We start from the raw sequence: 13,449 nt of genomic DNA on the forward strand, positions 1-13,449 counted from the left end.
GGAGCTCCAGACAGAAGCTCAGGGGCCTCTGGAGCCCACGGCTCAGGAGAGAGACTTGCTGGGTCCTCCCTGCATATCTTTCCTCTCACTTACCTGACCCACACTCCCGCTTGCTCATGTTTCTCCCCACAGTCTTCCTCACAAGATACATGTGAGCTCAACTTCCAGTTATAATGTAAAAATTCAGGGGAAATAGATGGAAAGATGGCTAGTAGTTTCCCCAGGCAGGTAGGGGAGCAGTCAAGCCAGCTGGTTGGATGGAAAACTGCTTCTGCAGCATGGAGGGAAACTGCCTGGCAGGTTGGATATGGGTAAAGATTACTGGTGAGGGCAGGAGGGAGGTTAAAGAACAGGGAAGCTCAAGCCTTGGGCAGCCCCCACACCAAGGAAACCCCGCACAACACTCCATTGGCTGCACAGAAGTTTTAAAGCGGTGTCTGCTTAGAGCAAGTTCACCAGTGAGACTGCACAATAGCCCAAGAAGAGAGGCTGCCAACATTCCATAGAGAAACCAAAATCTGGAAAAGAGAAAAAGGAGGAGGGAAAGTCTTGCGTTTCACCCACTTCCCTCTTTCTGGATCCCACGGGAAATAGTCGGCTGGGCCTTCCTAGGGACTGTTCTCCCCAACAGCTCCCTTAGCACCCGCAGCCCCAGTTTGCCAGGCCAGCCTTCTGCCTGGACGGGGAGGGGTGGGGGGAAGATGCTGAAGCCTCAGGCGCTGAAAAACGTGAGCCAGCTCAATTTGAGCCTCCATAGAGCCCAAAGGTTACATGGGACTCGGTGGTACCTCTGTTGAGGTGATGACTCCGATGGGGAGTTGGTGTCTCCTGTCCAGCACGGGTAGCTCTCGTTGGGCACAGGGGACCTCTGCTTTACTCCCCTTTCTCACCAAATTAAGTCAGAAGCTTTCTCTCCCAAGCTGAGGTTTTTCTTGAAAACTCTGGAGTGCTGTCCCCAAGAACCTAGTTTTTCTTCCCTGTTCCCGCTTCCCCAGACAGATCAGATTTCCAAGTCCTCAGTTATTCAGAGGAATAAAAGACTGATAGCAATCAGGTCTCAAGCCACAGGACCTGTTCCTTATCTGCGTTTCATCTGGATCTGAACTGTAGAAACATGGACTACAATATATGAAGGACCTTGATGATCTTGAAGTTGAGCCTGGGGCATGTGTGTATGGAAGCTGGCGGGGATGGAGGGAAACTCAGTTTGGAGACATTTGAGGGGCCACTATCTAGAGCAGCATTTCTCTAGTGACCATGGAGTTCTGGAGATGGCTCCCATGCTGAATTAACACACCCTGTGCTCAGAAGCTTCCAGTCTGAGGGCGGAGACCATCTGCATGGCACTGACTACCTCCACAGTGGTGTGGACAGTTTCCACTGGAGAAGGACAGGTGCTTGGAACTGAGTTGGGGGCTCCAAGGTTGCCTGATAACTCAGTTACCAGCCCAGAAGTGTGTGGCAGCCTCGAGATTATCTGGTTGGGGGAGGGAACACAGGTGGAAAGCCTTTAAGGAATAGGTGGTTGGGGGCAGTGAGGGGTGAGAGTGGGTTGTAGCCAGGAAAACCAACACTTTAGCAAAGCAACCCAACTGGTTCTGGAGCAGTGGCGAGAGCTGGCCCAGGGCTGCAAGTCCGTTGGCAGAAGCCTGCTTGAAGCCAGTACCACGGGGCCAACAGAGTCTAACCATAGCTTGGCAACTTGATCTTAGTTGACTAAGCCCCGCTAGGGTCAACAGCCTTCAGGTTCTGCTCAGCACCCAAAGGAGCACTGAGGAAAACCCCAACGGGAGCTCCTGCCCTTTTGTCTCCTTGCTGGAAAGGATGCTGCACTCTAGCTGGGAAGTCCTCCTAATTGTAATTTAAATGAGAGTATGCTTTTTATTTTTGACCAGTAGACTACAGTTCCATCAAAGTCCCTTTCTTGAACCCACACCCTCCCCCAAGTCACAGACAGAGGGAACCCAGTCGAGCAACTTGTATTTATGTGTCTTTGTACCTAGAGAGGCTTCAGTTCAGTTGTTGCAGATGTAGAATTCTAGCTCTAGAGCTAGATTGTGTGTATCTGTGTGTGTGCTCAGACGCTCAGCTATGTCTGACTCTTTTATGACCCCATGGACTGGAGCCCGCCAGGCTCCTCAGTCCATGGGATTTCCCAGGCAAGAATACCGGAGTGGGTTGCCATTTCCTTCTCCAGGGGATCTTCTCAACCCAGGGATAGAACCTGAATCTCTCAGTCTCCTGCACTGGCAGGCGAATTCTTTATCGCTGAGCCACCTGGGAAGCCCCTAGAGCTAGATTACCTGCACTAAAAGCTGTGAGACCCTTGCCAAGTTACATAACCTCTCCCTACCTCAGTTCTCTCATTTGTTAAATGGGGCTGGTAATACTATTCTTGGTTCATAGAACTTGAAATGGGTAAAACAGGCTAGTGGGCATAAAATGCTTAGCACAGGGCCTGACAGAGAGTAAAAGGTTCACTAAATACTAGCTCTTCATAAGAGGTGCAGACCAGAAAGAGAGGAGATACAGAATGAGACGTGGTAGCAAGAGAAGAGGGCTGCAATTCTTCTCATCTTTTCTCTCTACCTTTCCTGGAAGTAGGGGCCTCTGGATGGCATTGCCTTCTGTTGTTTTATTGAGCTGGGTCAAAAGTTCTCTTTCCCAGTAAAGATAGCCAAGGAGAGCAATACTAGGGGCAGGTGTCCGTGGCGCAGTTCCAGGCCACCCCAGGGCCACTGGCCTTTGCCCCTTAGGAACCTCAAGCCTCCTGCACTCTTTGTGCTGCACAGACCATTGAGAATTAGGAGAATGTGGGTTCACGGATTGTCCTGTCCTGGAAATGCTTTCATTTACCTGAATTTGTTGACTATCCTATGAGATCCTTGTAAAGCATGTGACATCAAGTGAATATTTTTCCTAATTAGGGATAGACAACTTTCCTCACCCCTGGCTTCCTAGAGTAGGTGGCTATGGGCCAGAGTGCAATGTCTCCTGCAGTTGGAATGCAACCAGCAGTGGGACTCCCCTTACCTACCTCTTCCCCAGTGGCTGGCCTTGGAACTCTGGCAATGTCTGGCTCTCCAGACACCCAACCTGTTTCTTTGTTCCAAAAGACTTTTTGAGTTATTTAAAAAAGCGTATAGTTTGTTTAGTTATAAAACAGTATACATAATTGCTTTTCTATTGCATGTATGGAGATTACCAAGGAGGACAGCCCTATTGTTTGGACAAATGAGCCCTCAAAATTGTTTTTTATATGTGTAAAAAATCCACTTGATATGCATATATTATATGCCATATTACATGTGGTATATATTATATACATCATACCATAGAATATAAAACCGTATGGCTTTATATTCTATGGTATGTAACATGGTTTTATATTCTATGGTATATAATATGGCTTTATATGATATATGTATAATATGTATATAATATATACCATCTGTATAATATGGCATATAATATATGCATATCAAGTGGATTTTTAACACATATAAAAAACAATTTCAGGGCTCATTTGTCCAAACAATAGGGCTTTCCTCCTTGGTAATCTCCCTACCTCTGCTAGTTTTGGTGTCAGCAGGGACTCAGTGCATATAACCGGAGAGTTCCAGATTCTTTTCTACCCCTTTTGGTTTGGTTTTGTCCAAGAAGGGTCAGAGAGGTGGCCTATGAATTATGGACCAAAACTAAGGAAAAGTGTCCTATGATCTTGCTAACGCCTTTTACCAGCCCTTCATCTGCAGCCTGAGAACAGAGTTAAGCACACCTCTGGCCACCCCAGCTACCCCAATAATTCAATTCCTCAGCCCTCTCATAGCTTTGTGGTCAGAGAGCTGTTTTCCAGTCTTTCTTCTACGATGGACAATTTGTTCTCCAGTTATGGGAAGGGAGAGAATGATCTGTAAGGAGGCTGAAAATTCTACTTGGTCTCATTTTTTGGTGACAGTTTGGGGCCTGGTTAGCTGGTATAGTTCTATCGAGGACATTTTGCTCTTGGGTGGCTGATTTTTATTAGTGAAATGTAAAATCCAAACAATTCTGGCAAAAGAGTCATCACATCAAGGCCCTAATGCCACAAATCCTTTGACTTTAGCTGCTGGTCCTTGTGGACAGCCCTATTTCAGTGTTCTAGGTGTCCCTCTCCCTTGCCTCACGACCGCCAGCCTCAGCTCCCCCCCAGCAATCCCAGGGAACTCTCTTGATCCCAGGGTCCCTGTAGGCAGGCAGTCTTAGGTTGCGGGGCCTGGCACTTCTTTCCGAAAGCTTTAGATAATCCTTCCTCTCAGTGGAAACACTAGAGAGGACTCTTAGCCTTGATTTAGCTAAGCACCTGCAAACCTAGCAAGAAAGGGGAGATCGGGAGTCACAGTTACGGGGCAAACCTGGAAGACCTGGGAGGCGGCAGGGCAGAAAGAACTTGAAAGAATGCTCTGCCTGGGAAGTATCTGACTTCCCAGGTTTGGGGAGGCTGGCTGGCTGGCTGAAGTGTGGAAGGGGCTGCAGGCAATTAAAACCAAGCAAGACAAAATCCTACTGCTTCTGCTTGGTCCTGCTGTTTTTTGTGGCCCAGGCTCCCAGTCCCTGCTGGGCTCCTGTGCTTTGGAGAGTGTCCTGGTCTCACTCATGCATTGAGTGACCCTCTCAGGCCTGAAGGCTGGGTACCCCTCATTTTCCCCTTCTTTCCTTGCTTGAGAAACCTTGACCATCTCTGTGCAGATGAAGAGGGGACTAGGGAACAGCCACCTGAAATTAACCTTCAGGAGGCAAGGGAGAGCCTTGCAGGAGGCTCCTTGCAGGAGTGGGGAACTGCAGCGGGGAGAACTGCCCAAGGGCCAAAGGCTTGTAGATTTTTGCAGCCTTTGGGGTCAGCTGAGTGTGTGACCAAGATGTTTCCCCCATGCGTGTGTATTACACAGTGTACATACCCAAGCACATCTTGTTCCTACATGCATGCTTCATTCTAGAAAGGCATGTGGCTACACGCGTGTAGCTGTACACTGTGTGTACAAGCATGTGTGTGCTGCCAGATAGCTGTAACCATGACTTTGTGTTGGTCACGCAAAATAATGCATGAGCCTTGTACTTACGAGCTTCCTGTAAAAGAACGTAGTGGTTGCCGGTGTACCCGCATTTATTTCAAGGTGCATGAAATTTCGCTGGCGGCCTCAAAATCCGCTTTGATTTGAGTTGCCTAGGGCGGCCAAGCAACCCTGAGCTCCTGAGGATGCGGAACGTTACCTTCCAGACCAAACCAAGCAAGGCGAAGAATAGGGGCTGGAGGGCATTCCAGGAAGCCCTCTCGCCTGGAGCCCCAGGCCCGCCTTCAGTAGGGCCTCGGTACCCAGAGGCTGGCTCCTCCCTCGCGCTCAAGGGGCTCAGCGCAGGCTCGAGGTTTCGCTTCTTGCGAAGTCTGGCCGGGTCGAGCCGGCGCCCTAAGCGGCGGGCGCACACCGATGAAGGCCCAGGGCAGGCTGCCGCTCGCACGGGACGCCCTGGGGAGAGAGAAGCCGGACCTGGGGGAACAGGATTTCCTTGCCTCCTGGGCGCGGCTGCTCGGCCCGGCCGCACAAGGCCCCCTTTGTGGAGGGGCCCGGCTCCGGCGCAGAACGAAGTCGGCGAACAATAGCGCAATGTTGCCGCCCGCCGGGCCAGGCTCTCCCGGTTACTCCGCGGCCGCCGAAGGCGAGGAAACCGGGTGGCGCTTTTTTATAGTCGCAAATATAAAATCGGGGCTTTCTCCCCTTACGCTCGCCCCCTACCCCAACGCCGATAGAAAGCAGATAAATTTATGAAGGGCGAGCTAAGAGAATAATTACAGGGTGAAGGCCGTTAAATTTTATTTCCAGTCCCAAAGGCAAAACCTGCGATTTTATTGCAAACATCTGGAAGGACCGAGAGGTGGGCACGCTGCTGGTTTAAAATAAAAACAAAAGATTTTATTTCGCGAAAACAAAAAAACATCATTAAAGATCCTTTTGCCCCCACAGACTTTTATTTTTAAAAAGTTCGAGGGAGTGGTTGAGTAGTCGAAGACGCACGACGTCCCCACAGTTCCCAGTATATGGACGGAGCCGAGCTACTGGAGATGCGGTCCACAGGAGTGGGCCCGGGCTGGTTGTCGGGACCAGCACTAGGCAGGACTTTCCGGAAATCCATTCCCAGCCCACGCCCACGTGAGGGCTCCAGGCCAATTGTGCCACCCCATAACTGGGCGCCAATTTGGGAAAAGAAGTGAAAAGTGGGTCCATTGGCCTCACATTCCCTGAAAATTCTAGCACAGCAGTAACAAAACCTCAGATGTGTCCAGTTTCCTACTGATGATCTTGCCTGCTTTGCTTAGTTGTAAAGTAAAATTTAGGAGAAGAAAGGGGCGACAGAGAATGAGATGATTGGATGGCATCACCGAATCAATGGACATGAGTTTGAGCAAACTCCAGGAGATGGTGAAGGACAGGGAAGCCTGGGGTGCTGCATTCCATGGGGTGACAAAGAATTGGACATGACTGAGCGACTGAACACAACAACAAAGGTATTTGGGACCCCTTCACTCTGCCAGTAGGGAAGCTGAGTCCATGGGGCATTCATCCATATGCCTAAGGTCCTATAGCTTAGGACTGAATGGGACCTGGTCGCTAGGCTCCACCTGCCTTGAAGTCCTAATGGTTTCCTCGAATCCCACAGTTGCCTTATAGACCGACATCAAATTTTTGTTTAAAAATTTTTGTTTTTAGTTCGTTCCTCAAAACTGCAAAGTCACAGTATCTAGTGGATCACCTTAGTATTAAGGCTTTCGCAGTGGTGGTATTTCGGAGAAGGCAATGGCAACCCACTCCAGTACTCTTGCCTGGAAAATCCCATGGACGGAGGAGCCTGGTAGGCTGCAGTCCATGGGGTCGCGAAGAGTCGGATACGGCTAAGTGACTTCACTTTCACTTTTCACTTTCCTGCATTGGAGAAGGAAATGGCAACCCACTCCAATGTTCTTGCCTGGAGAATCCCAGGGACGGCAGAGCCTGGTGGGCTGCCGTCTATGGGGTCGCACAGAGTCGGACACGACTAAAGCGACTTAGCAGCAGCAGCAGCAGTGGTGGTGGTATTTAGAGGAATTTAGTGTGGAGAAACAGAAGGAAAGGACAAGGCATGTGGAGGATTCAGGGTTCCATTTCTTGTATTTTTGTTCCTATCTTGCAGAACTCTGATGTTCCTTTGAAAAATCAAGTTATCTGGACGCAGTCAGTTTTAGGTGAGCAGGCACAAAGCTGCCCTTCTTGTGGCTTGGCTTTCCTCCTGTCAAGGCTAGGCCTGAACATCTACTTTCCTTATGCTATGGGGGTCAGTGAGTGCCTCTTCCCCCTCCCCCACCCCTGTGACATCTCAGGTGCTCAACAACTTTCTCATCCTTTTGGGGACACTGCAGTGGGTAGAGTAGGGCTTCTAGCTCGGTCCTTGTCAATCATCTTTAGGCCTGAAATAGACCTGAACTGGACTTGCCACCTGTAGATTTCACCCAAGGGTGAAATAGGGCCCAAGGGTGGAGCCTATGTTGGGGAAACCTGGGGAGTGCCTCAGGAATTAGAGTCAAATATTGGAGACCCCACTCTCATTCCTAAAGGTTAAAGGAAAGAGAAACTGAGGTAACAAGAGGGAATTTTGAAAGCCCCTTGATATAGTGAGTAGAAGGAAAATGCAGACCATATTCCTAGATAATTACATTTAATACCCCCAACTCTGTTTTTCTTCTTGTCTATAGTTGCATAAAATTATGCACGTAAGTCACAGACATTTAGCCATCCTGCTGAATCTTTCTCCAGACCTTTTCCGCTGTCAGCACAAGGTCACACACCAAGTGCATGCCCCTGGGAAAAACTTAAAATTGATCCCTGTATTCACAGAAAGAAAATTTCCCTGCCCCTCCCTCTCACCTAGAGGAAAAGTCCTATTTTCATGACTGTTCTAAATGAGTGTGGCTTTGTTACCATCCAATTTGTTTTAATGGCCTAACCCACAATTCTGGGATACATGTGTATGGGGGATGGGGGTGAGGCAATGTATGTGCAACCTGAAGGAAGGGTATAGGAACTCCTTTGAAAACTTTGTGCAGATTATATGCTCTGGGGTGGGGTGCAAACGCAGGATGTTGAAGGCACAGCTCATTTTTCTATGTACGACTCTTGGACATGTGTGTATGGACATTTACATCGTTCAGGCCTTCTAGATCTGCATCTAGGTGGTGGATAATGAAAATGTCCTCTTTTTGAAAAACTTTCATGACCTTGGAGTGGGTGTGTGGCCTATGGTGCAACACCCAGACTCTGAGCAGGGTCTGAACCCGAAAGACCTGCTGGGGCCTCTCTGTCTGCTGTTCACATTGGGTTTCTCAAACCAAACCAGGTCTGTGAGAGAAAGGCAGGCAAGAGGCTACCAGAGGGAGATGGAACATACAGGGGGCAGGGGAGGAGGAAAATGCTGGGAAGGAATAGAGGCCTGCCCCATTGCTACTCCATCGGGCCTGATCCTGGCAGGTGCTGGCCAAGGGTGGTGACATCAGAATTGGGAGCCAACACAGAGATCTGAGCTATGGGCGGGGGCGGGGGCGGGGAGGGGGTAACTGCGGGTTCCTGGCCTACCTTCTCTCCAGCCCCTGGAAGTGGTGGAAGCCCAGGCAGTGGTCTCTTTTGGCAAGGTCACCTAAAAGCAGCCCTGAGTGATGAACTGTGGTAGGAGACCCTGCAGCTGGTCACCCTGGTTTTTGACCAGCAGTGAGGTGGGAGAGGCTGAAGGGCTGAGTGCTGGATCCCAGGGTTTGAAGTGCTGCTCAGGGACCCCCAAGCCTGAGGCGCAGGGTCTTGGAATGCCGAGGAGGCCAAGCCTAGCTAAATCATCCTTATCCGCTGGCTTTTCCATTCTTTTCTGCATTGGCTGAATGGGATAGCTTCATCTTCTCCATGCTGGAGGCCCATTGGAGGGGGCTCCAAAGCTGGCCTTTTTCTCTCTCCTCTCAGATAGGTCCAAGGTACATTCAGGACATACATGGTTGCCTCTAGAACCAGAGCACATCCAACTGTAATATCAAGAACTAGATTTCCTGGCTCTTCCGTGTCAGGAGGGGAATGTGGCGTTTCAGAGGTCCATCAGGCCCTCCCTTCTCTCCCCAAAGGTGGAAGGACCGATGAGCGCTCCTTCTTGGGGAGGGTGGGGGGCGCTGCTGTGGAACACCGTGGGCTCCTCTGCCCTAGGCTTTCGGGTTCAGACCCTGCTCAGAGCCTGGGTGTCGGCATGACTTTTCTGCTGGGGCCTCTCGGTCTGCCCTTCGCATCTGGGAGCTGGCTCTTTCCTGCCTCTTTCTTGCGCTGGGATAGAAGCTCTGGACCAGGGCGCTGGGACGATCGGACTGTGGCTTGGGCCATCCTCTGAGAAATCCGAGACCTTTTCCCAGCTTGGCAGGATAAACTTCTTGGCCCCTCTTAACTTGCTCTGCGCTGGTTTGCGTGCGCTCGGGGTCTCCAGCGGCCCAAGACCAGTAGCGTAACCTGGAGGGAGTGTGGGAAATCAGGATGGCACAAAGCCTTCGATTTAAGTCCCTTAGAAATCCCTGACAACCATGCTGTCCTGAAAGATTTTTTTTTTTTTTTTTATGATGGAGGGAGGATCGGTGGGGCGGGGAGAGCCAGGCTCCCGAGGTGATCGGATTTGAAGGGAATTTTGAAAAAGCTCCGTCTCCGCTGTCAAAGTTCCCGTCTGCCCTCGCCCAGCCCCTCTCGGCGGATTCTCCAGAGCCAGCGCCCCGAGCAGGCGAAGCTCGGTTTAGCATCCACGCCGAACGGAAGGACAGCATTTGCTGCGTGCGGGGGCACAGTCAGGATCCGCCTGCCGAGCGCTTGGTAAGCCGGGTGCCCCTGCGCCGGCCTCTCGCTTTGAGGGCGCCTACGTCACCTTCTCTACCAGGTAGAGCTGGAAGGAGGCAGCGATCTTTATGTTTCCAATTACAAGACCTTGGGTAGTAACGAGACTTTCTTGTTTGTTTCTTTCGTTTTGCCTTAATCAGAGTTGCTTAGAAATCTTTCAACAGGAAAACAGGAACCTATGTAGCGACGGAACTAGGAGATCTGAAAGCATCTGGGGGGCAAGCGCGAGATTATTGGAATCGTTTTCTGGTGTATTTGGACAGGTTGACGTTTTGTCAGAGGCCCCCAATTCCAGCTCCGCATTTAAAATGACCCTACGCTTGCAGCGACTGAGACCTAGCAGATTTGAGAGGAAAGGGTATGAATTTGGGACTTGCAGGAGTTTGTAACGGCACAGATCTGACCTCGACTTTCACCTCCCCCCACCCCCCACCACGAGGAATCGTGGGGGACCGGGAAGCCAGGAGTTAAAGTCGGCCCAGGAGCATCCCGGGGACAGCCAGCGCGGAGCCTTGGCGCTAGCCTCAGTCTCTCCCCCCTTTTCATTGGCCCGCGTTCTCAGGGTTTCTCCAGTTCCCTCTTCGCCATTGGTCGGGGGCTGGCTTTTTTTCCCCCTCAGTCTTTCTCTTCCTCCCCCCTCCCTCTCCCTCGCCCCTCGGACAGGAGCGCACCGCCTGCCCCCAGCTCCTCAGGAAGGGAGGAATTTAGAAAAAAAGTTTCCCAGAAGTTTGGATCAGAGCAAGGACGGGAAGACCAAGAGAGGAAGAGGGAGAGGGAGGAGAGAAAGGGAGAGGGAGGAGGGAGAGAATAAAAAAATGATGAAGTCCAGTCTACACCGCCTGTGAGCGCCTGCCCGGGTGGGTGGGAAGCAGGACTCGGGCGCTCATGCAGCGAGCGGGTGGCGCTCCGGGCGCACGTTCCTAGCGGCTGGGGCAGCCAAGGACGTCGGTCCGAGCCGGCAGTGCAGGGCGCAGGGGGAGGGTGCCGAGGACCAGCGGAGCCGCTGCTTCAGTCTTGGCCGCCTCGCCGCCGCCTCTCCCGGGCCCGGCCCGGTGGGCGCTCGGAGCGTGAGGGCTCGGGCTGCTCCCTCTGTAGTGGGGGCGAGCGGGAGCCGGGGTGCGGGCGGCTAAGATGAGTGAAAGGAGAAGATCTGCAGTCGCCCTGAGCTCGCGAGCACATGCCTTCTCCGTTGAAGCCTTGATCGGCACAAATAAAAAGCGGAAGCTGCGAGACTGGGAGGAGAAGGGGCTGGACCTGTCCATGGAGGCGCTGAGCCCCGCGGGCCCACTCGGAGACGCGGAGGACGGGGGCGCGCACGGCCTGGAGCCTCACCCTGGTGAGTGCGTGGAGCCGGAACGCGGGAGGCGGGCGGAGAGGGGACGCGGGGCGGCCAGCCGGCGGGGAGAGTGGCGAGTAGGAAGGCCCTGACCGTGACGCCGTCTTACTCCAACGCCGGTTTCTTTTTCTTTGCGCAAATGCCTTGAGGTTTCCCCAAATTCGCTGCAACTAATTTGGGGGAACTGGCCTGAGCCTTGCAGTTTCGTCGCCAACTTCAAGCCAGAAGGCCTACTTGCATCCCTTTCTCTTTTTGGGAGCAGAATTCAGTGTTCACCATGCCCGCCGCTGAGAGGGCTGCAGGCCCCTGGGGTTAAGAGGGGCGAGGATCGAAGGCAACGGCCCGAGCGGAGAGGAGCTGGGACTCGCTTCTGAGAGCTCCGAGGACTTGCACGGAGTTCTCCGTTCAACACCCCTGTGGAAATTGCCGTTTGTCCCATTTAGGCTTCAACCTCGGTCCTTTCCCTTCCCCACCAACTTTTCTGGGACTCAAGTTGTGTTTCTCCTACTCCCCGCGACGAGGGAGCACAATTATATTTCTACTTCATCCGCATTTGTGGAAAGAGGAATGGGTGTTAGCCCCCTGACGCTGTGCCCTGGGCCACTCTTCAGGGCCGACGTCTTTGCGTATTTGTGGGGAGCGGTGCAGTCAAGTGTTGGATTTGTACGCATTCTATGCACAGTTATATGCACATAAAATGTAAAACACCGGGCGTATGTCGAGGTCAGTATTTTAACAGAATCTTAGAAGGGGCGGGGAACAACTTAACGTTTTGTATTAAGTGCCAAGATTTCAACTGTGCAAAACAGTCCGGGGGAACAGCTGTTGTCAGAAGAATTTTGCGCGCGCGCGCGCACACACACACACACACTCACGCTACGCTCACAGCTTGGTTTAGCGCTTCAGAAACTTTCCAGCCAGGATTTGTAAAACTTTTCTGGAGGTGCTCCTGCTGACCAGCTAGGGCTGGGGAGTAGATTCGGGTCGGAGCGCTGGCGAGTCGGAAGAGGGCGGCGGACCGTAAAGAGATGGGGGGCGGCCGCAGGCCCACGAGCTTGGGGACCCAGCTTGAGGCCCAGGAAGGAGCTTGGGGGCTGGAAAACTGGCCGATCCAAGGAGAGACAGCTGTCGCTTACATTTTCTCTTTCGGCAGTGACAGTTCAATTTCCATGCTCCCGAGGCTAATAATAACGCGATTAGCGGGTGACCTGCAGAGACAGAGTTTTATGAATTCTCCGTGTTCTTGCGGCCGGTTACGGTATTTGGGTTTAGTGCTGGGGAATTATTTTTATTAGTCGATGAAAAGAAAATTAAAAGGAGATTTATTTCGTCCTCTCAAGCCTTTCCCTGTATTTGGATGCGGGTGCCTGTCCACGCGGACCCCTGTGTGGGCAATCCAGAAAGGAACGCGTGGCTAATGTGTGTTTCCCATCTCTGGACAGACCCTATTTCCTCACCGCATTTATTTGTTGTCAAAATCTCCTTTAGGCCTTCATACGGTTTAGTGGAAGTTCTTTCAGGTCTTAGGACAGCTCATAATTGGGGAGGTTAGTTTATTTTATTTTTGCGATGGTGGAAAAGGGAGAAGTTACTTAACTGAGTATGCAGACACTCTGTCCTGTCCTCGGGTACTTTTCTCTGAGAGAAGGGGTACCCGTTATAGGGAGCTGGTGTAGGGTTGGATGTCCAAAAGGATCAACACTCGGATCATAACAGGGCACTCAGCTGGCAGTTTTCTTTCTGAAGTTCTTCTCAGAAAATAATGAGAGAAAAATGAGGATTTGAAACAAGGAGAGACCAGTTCAGGGATGTGAACAGGAGGACCTGGTGTCCAGAATGCTGTTTCCTCGATCCCCCAGGATGGGGGTAGTGGTTGAGGACCTAATAGAGAACTTTACCTGACAGAGAATTGAGGTGATGAGTTCCCATTACCTTTATCACTTTTTTTTTTTTTTTATGAAAAAGGGCCTTTGGGTTAGAGAAAACGAAATATGTTTGTGGGGCAAAGGTCCAGGAGGAGGAAATAGCTGGAAGCCAAGAGCACTGGAGGGGCCTTCTTCAGAGCCGTGCTGCATCCTGCTGAGCCTCGTTTGCTGGTGGACCAGGGGAATCTCCAAGGTCCCTGCAGTGGCCAAGACTCTTAGGACCAGGACAAACAGGATGTAGGATGAAAAAAGATCTTTCATTCAAAGTGCA

At 51.5% G+C, this 13,449-nt stretch overlaps 1 protein-coding gene across 4 annotated transcripts in view; it reads left to right on the plus strand.

Moving 5' to 3' along the window:
* Positions 1 to 9,246: 9,246 nt before the first annotated feature.
* Positions 9,247 to 13,449, plus strand: part of TBX15 (T-box transcription factor 15) — a 131,824-nt gene continuing 127,621 nt past the window's right edge. For 2 of the 4 annotated variants that reach the window (XM_081492931.1, XM_081492932.1), the window contains exon 1: positions 10,865 to 11,253. In XM_081492931.1, coding sequence (XP_081349057.1) covers positions 11,049 to 11,253 — 205 coding nt within the window. In that variant the 5' untranslated portion in view covers positions 10,865 to 11,048. Of the gene's footprint in view, positions 9,894 to 10,864; positions 11,254 to 13,449 lie in introns of those variants that run through there. The other 2 variants (XM_081492936.1, XM_081492934.1) reach the window with 2 other exon arrangements.

The sequence above is a fragment of the Giraffa tippelskirchi genome, chromosome 5 (genome assembly GCF_054371585.1).
Source record: "Giraffa tippelskirchi isolate mGirTip1 chromosome 5, T2T-mGirTip1v1.2.pri, whole genome shotgun sequence".
In the NCBI taxonomy this organism is placed as follows: domain Eukaryota; kingdom Metazoa; phylum Chordata; class Mammalia; order Artiodactyla; family Giraffidae; genus Giraffa; species Giraffa tippelskirchi.